Here is a 15,008-nt window from a genome sequence, read left to right on the forward strand (position 1 = left end):
GGCTAAGGTATGTCTAAGGTATGGCTTAGTTGTAAAAATACATTGGTAATCCTTTGCTGATGGAAGAAAGGTTGTATCCCTCAGGTAATATGTCCTTCATGTGCTGGGTAGATAGTAGTTAGGTTTCAGCCTTTGTGACAGGAGATTCATTATTTGCGTTTCATCCATATTACTAAAGAAATCTAAAGCAAAGCCTAGCAAGTTGATTTTGAGCTTAATCTGGGCACTCCAAGTGGAACAATAGGAGTCAGAAAGCATTCACTCCTGTTCTGATCGAAAGTGAAGGCGCAACCAGTATCAGAGCAAGTAAAGCCATATGCGAATCTCAAGAAGATTTAGGCCTAATTCAGAGGAGAGATATGAAACACTATTAGAAATACCAAGTAGTTTGCAGAAAAAAGTGGATTTTATACTCTCGAGTGGTTTTAATTTTTTATTTAACCAAATTGGAGCACCATACAGAGCTTTTGGAATCAGTCTGCCGCCAAAGGCTCTCACAGCTGCTGGAATGCATTGGCTCCCATGGAAATAAAAGAATCGCCTAATCGCTGCTGCACACTGGTTGGTAGAAAGGGAGATGTGCGTGTACTGAGCAGTCCAGTTCAGGTTATATTGAAAGCAGATTCCCAGGTAGTTAAAGCTTTTGACCTGGTCAATTCGATTCCCATTGATGAACCATGCTGAAGGCTTCCACAATTTTGAGAAGACCACAATTTTGGTCTTCTCATAATTGATTGTAAGTTGGTTACACTCGCAATAAGCGGCGAAGGTGTGGAGTAGGCGTTTGAGGCCTATCTTGGTGGGCGAGAGTAGGACCGTGTCATTGGCGTATAACAGAGTGACCAAGGGTGCTTTGCCTAAGATGGGAGGGTGGGCTCGAGTGGTTGGAAGACAGTTGGGAAGGTCCTGAAAAAACAGAGCAAGGGGGCGAGGATGCAGCCTTGCTTAACTAACCCCTTGTTAGAAATTATTTCAGAGGAACAAAGTCTGGATGGGTTGCAGTGAATGCTACATGTAGTTGAAGTATATAATTTTTGAATGAGGAAAAGTAAACACTTCTCTATCCCCAGGGCTCTTAACTTATTCCAGAGGAATTGCCTGGGAATTGAGTTGAAGGCGCTCTTCAGGTCAAGGAACGCAACATATAACCCGATGTTCTTGGTTTTGCCATATTTCTTAGGGAGGTGTCTCAGCACCACACAATGGTCTTATTATTATTATTATTATTATTATTTTATTCGATTTTTATACCGCCCCATCCCCTGGGGGCTCTGGGCGGTGTACAGCATTTAAAACAATGTATTAAATAGCATTTAAAAGCAGCAGTAAAACTCCTAATACATTTACAATTTAAAACCCAAATCTAAGTTTAAGTTAAGGTTCAAAGTGCAGTGTGGCGTCCAGCATCAATAAATAAAAAATAATAAATAAAAACCCTCCCACCCCATGGTGGAGGGGGGCATGGTGAGTCTCAATGATGTAATTACGGCCTAGGTGTCAGAGGCCAAAAATGGGGCACTATTAGCGGCTGGATCCTCCGAAGGCCCGGCGGAACAGCTCCGTCTTGCAGGCCCCGCGGAACTCTCCAAGGTCCCGCAGGGCCCGGACAGCTGGAGGAAGAGCGTTCCACCAGGCCGGGGCCAGGGCTGTAAAAGTCCTGGCCCGCGTGGAGGCCAGCCCGCATTGCTGAGGGCCAGGGACCACCAGTAGGTTGGCCTCCGCTGATCGAAGAGGCCGCCTAGGGACATATGGGGTGATGCGGTCTCGAGAGATGCGATAGTCCCAAGCCGTGAATGGCCTTAAAGGTCAATACCAGCACCTTGAAGATGATCGAACTCTACTGGAAGCCAATGCAGCTGCCGCGCTTTCAGGTTGAATGTGCTCCCGAAAGGTACTGCCCGTAAGCAGGCGTGCTGCTGCATGGTGAACCAGTTTTAATCGCCGGATCAAGCGCATAAGGAAGGCCAGCGTGATGAAGCGAGTTACAATAGTCAAGTCTGGAGATGACCGTTGCATGGATCACCGAGGCTAGATCCGCTCTGGAGAGGAAGGGGCCAGTCGCCGGGCCTGGCGGAGGTGGAAAAAAAAGGCAGCCGGGTTGTATGGGCCACCTGGGTCTCCATTGAGAGAGTTGAATCCAGGTGGACCCCCAGGCTGCGTAACGGAGGGGGTCGGTGCCAATATGGCCCCCTCCCATACCGGCGGCTGGAAAGTCCCTCCCCTCCTTCACGGCCAAGCCAGAGGATCTCCGTCTTGAAGGGTTCGGATTTCAGCCTGCTCTGGCGCAACCAACCAGCTACCGCCTCCAAGCAGTGCTGTAGAGCCGCAGAAGCGGCGGCTGCTCCCCCCTCCATCAACAGAATGAGCTGAGTGTCATCAGCGTACTGGTGACAAATCAGCCCAAAACTCCGCACCAACTGAGCAAGGGGTCGCATGTAGATGTTAAATAACAGCGGGGACAGTAATGCCCCCTGAGGCACACCACATTGTAGTGGGCACCTCCGGGAAGCCTGGTCCCCGCACCTCACTTGCTGATTCCGGCCCCGGAGGAACGAGGTTATCCACTGAAGGACAGTGCCCCGCACTCCGGAGGCGGCCAGGCGGTGGAGTCAAAAGGTGGTGGTGACCACATCAAACGCTGCGGTGAGATCTAACAACACCAGCAGTGCCGATCCTTGGTCAAGCTGGATGCGGAGTGTGTCTGTGACGGCGGCGAGAACAGTCTCCGTCCCATGCCCAGCACGGAAGCCGGACTGGAAGGGGTCAAAAGCGATGTGTCATCCAGAAAACCTTGAAGCTGCTCCAGCACCACTCTCTCAATTACCTTCCCAGAAGCGAAAGATTCAAACGGCAGGCGGTAATTGGCCAGATCTCCTGGATCTAACGATGGTCTTTTTAAGAGTGGGTGGACCACTGCCTCCTTCAACCCATCCGGGAAGGTTCCTTGCTCAAGAGAACCATTGATGATACTCAACAGATGGGGTCGTAGCTCCGCCCGGCAGGTTTTCACAAGCCAGGACGGGCACGGATCCAGAGGACAGGTAGTAGGTCTAACAGCAGCTAAGGCTCTGTCAACAGCGGCTTCAGAGAGCAGGGAGAACTGGGTCAAACAAGGCCCGAAGGCTGACAAGGGAGTCTCCAGTTAGCTAATTGTAGCCAACGTGGATGGAAGGTGCGTGGCGAGGGCGACGTGATCTTATCATAAAAAAGCTCATAAAAGCCTCACAGCTGATATCCAATTGAGAATTTGAAGATCTCTCCGGTACGGAGGTCAATGACCGAATTATACGAAACAATTGCGCTGGGCGTGAGCTAGCGGATGCGAGAGAGGAGGAGAAGAGGGTCCTCTTCGCCTCCTTCGTCGCCATCTCATAGGCTTTCATAAGCGTCCTATAAGATGTTCGCGCCGCTTCGTCGCGAGATTTCCTCCATACTCGCTCTAGACGTCTAAGCGCCCGCTTCATATGGCGCAACTCCTCTGTATACCATGGAGCGCGCCGAGAGCGGGGGCGTAGAGGACGCCGGGGAGCAACAACATTGATGGCAGCGGAGAGTCGGGAGTTCCAGTCCTCCACTTGCTCATCGAGTGTGCCGGTGGGTTCAGGGTCCCGCAGAGCATTCAGGAAACCAAGTGGATCCATAAGTCTCCGCGGGCGGGCATAAATCAGCCCATCGCCTAGACGGGTTTGGCGCGGCATGTCCACCCGGACCTTCAGGGCAAAATGGTCGGACCATGGCACTCTGTCAGTAGAGGATACGACCAGACCTATCCCCGACCTGAAGACCAAATCCAGCGTGTGCCCAGCCTCATGGGTGGGGCCAGAATTTATCAAGGAGAGGCCTAGCGTCGCCATGGATGACACTAGGTCCGCAGCCGCTGTACAGGAGGCAGCGTCGGCATGGACATTGAAGTCCCCCAAGACGATGAGTCTGGGGAACCGCAACGCCCAGTCCGCCACCACCTCCAGCAGCTGCGGCAGGCTGTCTCTCGGTGCGCTAGGCAACCGGTACACCAGGAGAACAGCCAGCCTCTCCAAGGCCAACCACTCCAGGCCGACACACTCTATGCCGGTGACCTCCGGGACGGGGGCTGCCCTGAAGGGAATAGAATCACGGATGAACAGCGCAACACCGCCCCCCCCGGCCCTGGGTTCGTGATCGGTGGAGACACGCGAAACCCAGGGGCGCGACTTCGCCGAGGGCGACGGTCTCACCTTCGCGCACCCAGGTTTCGGTGATACATGCCAGGTCCACTTGTTGGGCTCCACCCACTCTTATTATTAATGGACCTGGCATTGATTAACACCAAAGACGAAGCAGGGTGTCCCTGAACCCAACCACCATCGTTTCTCGGGATAGGTCGGAGGTCAGAAGGCAAACGAGCATAATTGCATCTCATTATGTAGAATGACCCTTAATGAAGCCGATTTGCTCTGGCCCTAGCAAAGGGGTGGCCCATTGTGGCCCAGTCTGAGAGTTTCTCGAGAAGATGACCCGCATACAATTTCCCTGGAATAGATAACAGGCTAATTGGTCTATAGTTGGCAGAGGCATCTTGATTTCCTTTCTTGAAGATTGGAACAATCGAGGCCTTGGTCCAGGTTTGGGGTAATTGACCACTATTATCAATTGATGAAAAAAGTTCAGCCAGTAGCAGCGCCCATTTTCCAGCGTAGTTGGTGAAAATTTCTGGAAAAAGTCCATCTGGGCAGGGGGCCTTTCCATGTTTAAGTTTTCTAATGAGCAGAAGTATTTCATTGGTGGAAACTCGAGGCCATTTGGGCAGTCTTTCGAGGACAGATGGCTTGGCTTTGGATGGACTGAATTCTGGGTTGAAATTTTTGTTGTTGTAATGCTCCCACCAAGGTGGGGCACTAATGGAGGAGGCTGGGTTGAGGGCAGCAGGATTACGAGGGCTGCCCTTAGAAATAAGATGCCAAAATTGTTTGGTATTCTTGGCGTTGATTGTAGCGATCAACTCAGCCCAGTTTTTTTGTGCCACTTGTCGCTTTTTTGTAATCAATAGTTTCTGAAACTGGATTTTAGACTGTTGGTATTCATCATATGCTCTGGCAGTCACATTTTATCTACTTCTTGTAACGTTGCTGAATTTGCTGCTGTTCTTTTTCAAATGTGGTTTGGAGTAGACTAAGGATATGGACCAAGTCTGCAACACTAGGTTTTTCAGGGATCTGTGTCACCTCCTTTTGGGCATTTGATGTAGAGGGATGTATTACAGAGTCTCTCCTCACTATCTGTTTGGAATCTTTAGGTCTCACTGAATCTTGTTTAGCAGCCATATTATTAATTCTTCATATTACAATTAATAAATCTTCTAATCCCCTAATCAAAAACCCAAAGCCACAGTCTATTTTGTCCCTTCCCCATACCCTTCAGTTCTCTATTTATCTCACCTTTCTGGTGTGTATTTCTTCTGCTATCAGTTGTTTTTCACAGAAGGTTCTGACATAAATAAGTTCTCAAAACCTTTCAGCTCTTTGTTCTGTATTTCTTTGTTGTCTCAGGGGATTTACATCATAAGGTCAAAGGCTTGATCTTCCCATTCACTCTGTCTCTTTGGCCCTCCCTTCCTGGAAGTGGCTAGAATTTCACAATGCAGCAGTACACAGCTCCCAAATCCTACCTCCTTCTCGGATCCTCTATCTGACTGTCTCTTCCTCTTTGCTAACATATGAAAATATTGTGCAGCAACAATCAATCAAATGAACAAAATCTCATTAAATTCAAAAACAAGTTTATCTCTCCTTTATCTTCTCACAAATGATATTTTAATAAAGTTCCAGAAGTATCTTCTATTTTTTATATCAAATGGTCATTGTTGGTATCCATTTACTTCATTTTTAGAGTTTTCTAGTTATAAACTCACAATTAGTACATGGAAATTCCAGCCGATCTTTTCCTACAAAACAGCCAGCAGTTTGCACTTCATAGCCACATCAAGTTCAGAGATAGCTTCTTTTGTTTCCCTCTCAGGTCCGAATATCCCAGGTACAACAATTCTGGGTTGGAACAGCTTTAATCTTTTTCAAGATTTCACACCATGGTTTAGCAAAGATGGCAGTCTGTCTCCCAAGGTGTCAACTCTGGGGGAGGGAGAAGAGTCTTCTGACTTCTCTCCCTTTCTGAAAAGACTCCTTGCTGGAGAAATATGGACAATCTCAGGAGCCTCTCTTTAATATGGAGACGACAAATCAGGCCTGAGGAAGCCCCCAGACCCCAACCACTCCTGCTGGGTTCCTCTGCTCTCACAGAGGAGGTGCAGCTAATCCCAAAACCAAACCAGAAGTCCCTGAGATTTTTGGAGTTGTTCCCAAGATGGCCATTGTGATAGCAGTGCCCATGGTGGCATTAGCAATTTCCAAGTCATCTGTTACAGCATCTCTAAGAGACTGGTGACAGAGATAGAGGGAGCTCAACGTCATCCCCCCCTGATGAAGATGGCAGTGCGTCCCCTAGGGATAGGGACTGAGTGCACGGCTTGGCTGCCACTGGCAACCTGGATTTGCCTTGACAATCACGTTATGTGTCATGGCCCCCTCTGTTGTGGCTGACAGTTTGTCAGAGGAAGACTTGCCTGAGCCACGCAGAGCCACACCAGCTGTGTCAGCAGAAGAGGAAGAATTTCAGCTTCCCAGTTCAGGGCTTATCAGAAATACCAGGAAGATTGATAGCACTTCTGATTCCTCAGCATTGCCAGCAGAAACTAAGAGTGACCTTGAAAGAGAGGCAGTGTTCTGCTCACTTGCAAGCCTGGCGTGGGTTGCAGCAGCCTCCCCAAGCAAGCAGCCCAGAAGCATATAATAAGCTGCAGTAAAGAGATACAGCTTTGGATGTAACGCACGAGTTTCTCAGCAACTGCTGAATGCCACTGCTTTGAGTGTTTGGACTTTGCTTTGACCTTGGACCGGCTTCCCACGACTGCGCTTCTCAGCTTGGTTTGTATGTGTTACTTGACTCTCTGGACTGTTTTGACTCTGTTTTCTGGACTCTCCCACTGACTTGCTGTGTTGTGCTTAGACCTGACAGTGAACTGACTGACCCTGTATCGGGCTGACTCCCCACCTCAGAAGCCTCCTCAGTGCTGGTGCTGTCGTAACAGCACACCCGCCCTGCCCTGCCAGCACATCATGTGCATGAGTGACCTATTGTATCTGTATGGCATTGAGCGGATGACTTTGAGCACCAACGTCGGCCATTGTCTATGCTACAGTTTGGCGTTTGAGACACAGCATGCCAATCTCGCTGATGGTCTGGCTGTGGAGAGCAAGAAGTTAGATGTGTTCACCCTGGTGAAGACAGAGCTCGAGGAGGAGATTGTACTCCCTTCAGCAGGGGAAATATTCTGCTGGCTTGTATCTCAAAATGACATTGCTATTGACAGACATCCAGGCAGATTTGTCTTATTTGCAAAGTATACGATACTGCTGATAGCTCTGTTAGAACAAAATGTTTGTTATTTAATCTGTCCTTTATGGAGATGAGGGCACCATAAAAGGTCCCTGTAACACCATCCATTTTCTCATCACATCAGCCCTGTGAAGTAGCTTAGACTGACAGAGAACAGTTGGTCCAAGATCTTCCAGTGAACTTCATGGTAGAAAGGAGGTCATGCCAGATGCAGCGCTGTAATTACTATATCACACGAAGTCTCAAATGTGCAGCACTGTTGCAGTTGCATGGATAAACAAGAGCTGAGTATGCTTTCTTCTTTTACTGATACCAAAGAAACTGTCCCATGATGATTTCCCATCATGACAAAACATTTACAGGTCTTGAACAGCTGCTTGTTTTGCTATTGTATTGTTTTTAAAATGAATGTTTTTGGAGTTCTTTAAGTGTAAGTTAAGGCATTCTGGTGATGCGGCTGGAAAAGAAACATCAGTTTTGGTTAGACATTAAATACCAATCCATACCATGAAAGAAAAGACGACTCCTCTAGTTCAGTATGTTCTACTGGACTGAAGTCAAGAGCATTTTTATCCAGGCCTAAGAGTTCTGCAATGCGTTCCGCTCCATATAAATCACCATACTTGTTGATCACCTATAATGGGAAAGATGAAAAAGATACCATCAACTTTAATTTAACTAGTATTTGTCAGAACTCTTAAAATCTCAACATTCCAGAGTTGATCCTCCAAGAACAATGACAGTTCAGACAAGACAAAAAAGACATTCAAAAGCTGGAAACAAAAAAAGCCATTATCTGAAAGTGTGTCTATAATTGAAAGTAATTTAAGGTACCATTTTTCTATCTTCTGCAAAGATGTGCATCCCAGAAAATACAAAAGGCTGCAAATAAGAATGACAGACAGCAAAGATAAAAAAATAAATCTATAGCTGCTCAACAATGACACCAAAGTGTTCTGCCTTTCCCTCTATGTAGATCACAGCTGACATTGCCAAGTGACTTGTTACAATTGTGTTTACAATGAAGTAGCCCTCCCTGTTTGGGCCAATGCAGGGTAGAGATAGAATTCTGCAGACATAAAAACCTTGCAAAAAATGTCTGTCTTCATTTTTGCAGGAAGACAGCAAGTTTAATGTCAGCAGTAAGATCAGAATGTTACATGTGGATAATGTTCCACATATCTCCTGCTTACTCCTGCTGCTACTCGCCAACACCACCCTAATAGGTGGGTGGAAGTAAGCTGGCTAAAAAAGAGCAGCAATCAACATGTGTGCACAATGATGTCACTATTGGAGCGATGTGGAAGCACTGACATTGCACTCGGGGGCACTCTATAAGAACATAAGAACAAGCCAGCTGGATCAGACCAGAGTCCATCTAGTCCAGCTCCCTGCTACTTGCAGTGGCCCACCAGGTGCCTTTGGGAGCTCACATGCAGGATGTGAAAGCAATGGCTTTCTGTGGCTGTTGCTCCCAAGCACCTGGACTGTTAAGGCATTTGCAATCTCAGATCAAAGAGGATCAAGATTGGTAGACATAAATCGACTTCTCCTCCATAAATCTGTCCAAGCCCCTTTTAAAGCTATCCAGGCTAGTGGCCATCACCACCTCCTGTGGCAGCATATTCCAAACACCAATCACACGTTGCGTGAAGAAGTGTTTCCTTTTATTAATCCTAATTCTTCCCCCCAGCATTTTCAATGAATGCCCCCTGGGAATTCTATCACTCTTCCCAGTTTGTGGGCAAGTGCTAGAGCACCTCCCAAGAGGGATGATGGTACTTTCACATCACACTACAAATGATGTCATTGCATACATAGGCTGATCCTCACCAACTGTACCCACCTTTCAGATATCTTGCCAGTTGCCAGGACAGTCCTGGCAACCTTATAAGTGGAAATCAGAGCACCTTACCACTATCTTTATCACTCCAACTTTGTTGTATTCTACTAAAGTTCTTTAAGATTCCATGTGCTTTTGAAAGATATAGGTCTAAAAATATGTGTATATACATATATATATAATCTCCAAATATGAAATATATAAAATGGGAGTAAGTTAGGCCAGGGACTCCCATGTCAGTGGTATGGCACATGCATACAGTGGACTCCTGGCATTTAAAAATAATTATTTGGTTGTGGTGGGTTTTCCGGTCTGTGTGGCCGTGGTCTGGTAGATCTTGTTCCTACCAGACCATGGCCACACAGCCCAGAAAACCCACCACAACCAGTTGAATCCGGCCGTGAAAGCCTTTGACAGTACATTAAAAGAATTAGTTAGCAAGTGATGCAAAAAACCTTTGCCTGAGACCCTGCAGTCTCGCTGCTAGTCAAGAGTAAATACTGACCTCTATGGATCAACGATTTGGTTCAGTATAAAGCAGCTTCATGTATACTTATAGCCGAATCCAGAGCCCTTGGTGCTGCCCCACCCCCTCCAGAGGGCTCTTCAGCAGGACAGGGTAGTAAAATTATAGCAAAACCTCCTTGCTGCATATATGTGTGCATATATATATATATGCATATATATATATATATATGCATATATATATATATATATATATATATATGCATATATATATATATATATATATATATATATATATATATATATATATATATATATATATATATATATATATATATATATATATATATATATATATATATATATATATATGCATATATGCATATATATGCATATATGTGTGTGTGTGTGTGTGTGTATATATATATGCATATATATATGCATATACATATACATATATATATGTAAGGAATTCCATAGAAGCAGAAATAAAAGGCTTTTTGGATGTAAAAGTCCGTTTATTAAGACATCTTAGAAAGCTCACGTACACGTAGTGGCAGGAATGACACTTCCCGCCAGAAGCACAGGTTATAACACCATTCACCCCATCCCCCCTCCTGCTTCCCATGGGAACGGAGTCTTCATCTCCCGCGCAAAGATAAAGTCTCCGCCGATGAAGCTGGCCCATCGCCCGGGCTGTGGAATGCACTCCAAGGTTACTTCACCATCAACACTATTGAATCCTTTACACTCTGCCTCCTTAAAGAAGACCCCTCCCCAGGTTTTATCTTGGTGCGGAAAGGCGCGGTGGAAAGCAGAAATAAGGGTGGGGGCGTCAATATTTTCGGAATAAACCCATTGATTATACCCAGAGGAATATCCCACCCAAGAGACTAAATATTGCAAGCGTTTGTGATTAAAGCAAGAGTCCAGGATAGCGTCAATTTCGTAGTGCTTGTGACCATCAATAATAGTCGGTGGGGGCCTCTCCGGCGGGTCGTGCCAGGCATCGGAAGCGGGAGCCTCCTTGAGCAAGCTGGAATGGAAGACAGGATGAATGTTACTAAGAGAGTTAGGCAAATCTAAGCGGGCAGTGACATCATTAATCACTTTAGTAATCTGAAAAGGTCCCACGAATCTTTTGCCAAGTTTGGAAAATTTATGCACGTCTCTAAGATTTTTTGTAGACAAATACACCCAAGAGCCCACACGCAGAGGGAAATCCGAGCGGTGTTTATCCGCTTGCAGCTTTTGGGAGTCCTTAGCTTGTTGTAAGGCGGTCTGGACTGTTTTCCATCCCTCGGCTAGGGATGAAATCCATTGTTGAAACTCTGGAGGGTCCAAAGCAGCCGCGGGTAGTTGTGGCAACGGCGGGAAGGAGCGACCAGACACAATTTCAAAGGGGGTTTTCTTTGTACTGCTATGAACCGCATTGTTATAGGCTACTTCGCGAACGGAATAAGCTTCGCACCAATTGTCTTGGTGGTAGTTGGTGTAACAACGTAAATACTGCTCTAGGGTTCTGTTCGTTCTCTCCGTCTCGCCGTCACTTTGAACGTGGTAGGGGGCGGCGAGGGCCCGGGCGGCCCGCAGCAACCCCAAACGCGTCTTCCAGAACTTTGAAATGAATTGGGGGCCGCGGTCGGAGACCACCTTAACGGGGGCGGAATGGAGACGGTAAACATGTTGAATGAACAGTCGTGCCAACTTAGGAGCGGAGGGGATGGAAGCACATGGAATAAAATGGGCTTGTTTAGAAAATAAGTCCACCACCACCCACAAAACCGTGTTGCCATGACTTTCGGGCAAATCCGTAATAAAATCCATGGAGATGACTTCCCAAGGGCGGGAGGCCACCGAGAGGTTTCAACAGTCCATGGGGCTTTCCCGGGATGGTTTTGGCTTCTGCACAAACCGAGCAGCCCTTAATGTATGCCTCAATGTCCTTGCGCATTGCGCGCCACCAGAACTGTCGGCGGGCCAAATGCAGAGTTTTCAGAAAGCGAAAATGTCGAGCCGTAGCGGGCATCGTGGCAAGCTTCAAGAACCTGCTTGCGGAGGGGAGGCACGTACCAACATTCCCCCTTCCCCCAAACTCCATTCTCCAAACGCAATCGGGAGTCCCCTTCTTCCGCTGGAGTCTCGAGCAGCCCCGCCTCCTCGAAGTTCCCGCAGGAAAGGAGAGACGAGACTGGGAATGGGGGGTGAAGGAGGAGTGGACGTTTGAGATCGGGTGACAGCCAGCCCCAACTGGGAGGGGGAGAGAACAGTCGCGTGGAATGTCTCGTAAAGGCAGCTCCACCCCCCTCGGAGTAGGGCGAGAGCGCGTCAGCCAGTTTATTAATGGTCTCTTCCGGGGAAAAAATGGACTGTAAAAGAGAAACGAGAAAAGAAATCGCCCAACGAAGTTGTTTTGCGGACATCTTGAGGGGGGTGGAAAGAGCTGCCAGGTTCTTGTGATCCGACCAAACCTGAAAGGGGCGGTTAGCCCTTCTCCAGCCAGTGGCGCCAAGTGGAGAGTGCTACTTTAATGGCCGCAGTCTCTTTATCCCCTACAGTCCAGTTGAGTTCAGCACCAGAGAATTTCTTAGACAAATAAGCACACGGAACCAGCCTACCATCTTTATTTTTCTGCAACAGGGCTGCGCCAAGTGCTTTGTCCGAGGCATCTACGTGAACCACAAACGGGAGATCTGGGTCAGGGTGCTTTAGGATAGGTTCGGTGGTAAACGCAGACTTTAAGAGTTGAAAGGCTGTTTGACACTCCTCGGACCAGGAAAGGGGGGCCCCGGGCTTGGCGGACAGTGGATCTTTACCCTTAGTGCGTAAGAGGTCTGTGAGAGGGAGAGTCAGTTCAGCGAATTGGGGTATAAAGTCACGATAGAAATTAGCAAAACCAAGAAAAGATTGGAGCTCTTTGCGGTTGGTGGGGGCAGGCCATTGGAGGACTGCGTCAATCTTAGCAGGATCCATTTTCAAGCCCTCGGGCGAGATCCGGTAACCCAAATAGTCAATGGAGGTCTGGTGAAAACAGCATTTGGAGAGTTTGGCAAAGAGAGAATTGTCGAGCAGCGTTTCAATACCTCTCGAACCAATGTTTCATGCTCTTCTATGGTTTGTGAGTAAATCAAAACGTCATCTAAGTATACCACAACTCCCTTGTACAATAAATCATGGAGAACTTCGTTGATAAGGGCCATAAAAGCCCCGGGGGCCCCACTTAACCCGAATGGCATTATCAAGTATTCAAACTGTCCAAACTTTGTGTTAAACGCAGTCAAGTGTTCATAGCCTTCAGCAATTCTGACCCTGTAGTAAGCTTCTCTTAAGTCCAATTTAGTAAAAATGCGCCCTTTGCCGAAAGTGCATCTAAAAGGTCCTTGATCAAAGGCAAAGGATATTTATTGGACAGAGAGACCGCATTGAGACTCCTCGATAATCTGTGCAAAGCCGTAAAGACCCATCTTTCTTTTTTACAAACAAAACGGGAGCAGCGTGTGTGTGTTTGGTAGCCCGCCCATTATGAACCCGCGGCGAGGTTCTTATCCAAGAAGGCACGGAGTTCTTTCTCCTCATTGGGACTCATCGCGGTAGATTCTACCTTTGGGCGGTTGCGCCCCTGGTTGTATAACGATTTTGCAGTCAGTGTCTCTGTGGGGTGGCAACTGATCGCATTCCTGCTCCTGAAAACTCTGGCTAAATCATGATACGCCGGTGGGATGCCAATAGAATCGGGAGCAATCGCTGAAGAAGCCAGGAGGGGGGTGTGTCAGGAGAAGTTGGGTTTTCCCCCCAATTCATGTGTTCACCGCAGGGAGGGTCAGTGAATTCTAAGATCCGTTCTTTCCAAATGAACTTTGGTTCATGTAACAATAACCATGGCATGCCCAAAACTATGGAGTGTTTGGCCACTGGCGCCAAAATAAAACTAATTTTTCTCCCAATGGTCGGCACAACGGAGGAGAACCGGCTGTGTTTTGAACTGGGCCGGTCCTTCGTTCGAGGGGCTGCCGTCCATTTGGGTGAATGGTATGGGCTTAGCCAGGGGAATTTGGTCCAGACCTAGCTCCTCTGCCACCTGGGGCCGCATTAAACAGTGGGAGCAGCCAGAATCCACAAGGGCCGAGGCTATAATGCGAGTGTGTTTAGCAGGGTTGGCCAGAAACGCTTGGACAGTAATGGGAGCGCTGCCTTCACTCACCGCGTCAGGAGTCGGGCCCATGTCCATGGGGGCTGAAGAAAGGCAAACAGCCGCTTCCCCCTCCTCTGGAGTGCGCCGTCGATGACCGCTTTAAGACGAGCCCGTCGGATGACCCCTGATCTGGGGGGGGACATGGCAGATGGAGTGCGCGTGGCTGGAGCGGTTGGTTTTTGTTTCTTAGGACAGTTGGCGGCTAGAGGACCTGGCCCTCCGCAGTAAAGGCACAATCCCAGTCGGCGACGGCGTTCAGAGGTGGTCTCGGTAGGGCGGCTGGGCTTGGCTTGGTGGGCGCAGTGGTGGGTTTTGGCGCATGGGCCTCCGGCACGCAGCGTATTCCAAAGCGAGGCGCCACCTGGGACCCCAACTGGATCCAATCCGCAATAGTACGAGGAACCCGAATTAAAACACCGCTTTCACGCATGGCTTGCCGTCCACAGCATCCGAGAAGTATTAGCGATTTCATGCGTTCAGGCCACTCAGGAGGAAGTCGAGCAGCCGCCGCATCGTAAATTCACGGGCAAATTCTGCAAGCGAGGCGGTTGCCTTGCTGGATAGTTTTGATAGATGCGGATAGCTTCATTCTCGGCCTGGATCTTGGGCGCGCTCTTAAGGCTTGGAGGAATGCGGGCACCGTGCGAGAGTCTTCATCTTGCAAATCCAAAAGAGTCACGAACCAATCGGCTGCTGCCCCATCTAGGACTGAGCCGATGTCCCGTATTTTTTCACGCTCAGAGCGGTATAAATCATCGTAGTCTTCCAAGTGGGCATTGAGTTGCAAAATGAAGTAGGGAAGTTTGGAAGCGGTCCCATCGAAACGGGCTGGTATTGGGGGCCGATAGTAGCCCCGTTCCACGGCTCTTGGCGCCTGCTGGGGCAGTAGTTGCGCGGGTTGAGCAGGTTGGGCAGGCAGCTGTTGTACGGGGGGTGCCGGAATCGGGGGCGCTGGCGGTGCCGCTGGCGTTTGGGTGGCGGGACCCAGGTACGTGGCCCCCCTGGCACCAGCGTGATCAGTAACAGCATAGACTCCAACTTGGGGCTTCCTGGTCTGCTGCCTCCTTAGCTCCCTCTCCA

At 48.4% G+C, this 15,008-nt stretch overlaps 1 protein-coding gene across 1 annotated transcript in view; it reads right to left on the minus strand.

Moving 5' to 3' along the window:
• Window positions 1-15,008, minus strand: part of RYR3 (ryanodine receptor 3) — a 372,359-nt gene that overhangs the window by 21,386 nt on the left and 335,965 nt on the right. Inside the window, exon 98 of the mRNA XM_048484286.1 lies at window positions 7,935-8,062. Coding sequence (XP_048340243.1) covers window positions 7,935-8,062 — 128 coding nt within the window. The remainder of the gene's footprint in view (window positions 1-7,934; window positions 8,063-15,008) is intronic.

Source organism: Sphaerodactylus townsendi, linkage group LG02, assembly GCF_021028975.2.
Source record: "Sphaerodactylus townsendi isolate TG3544 linkage group LG02, MPM_Stown_v2.3, whole genome shotgun sequence".
In the NCBI taxonomy this organism is placed as follows: domain Eukaryota; kingdom Metazoa; phylum Chordata; class Lepidosauria; order Squamata; family Sphaerodactylidae; genus Sphaerodactylus; species Sphaerodactylus townsendi.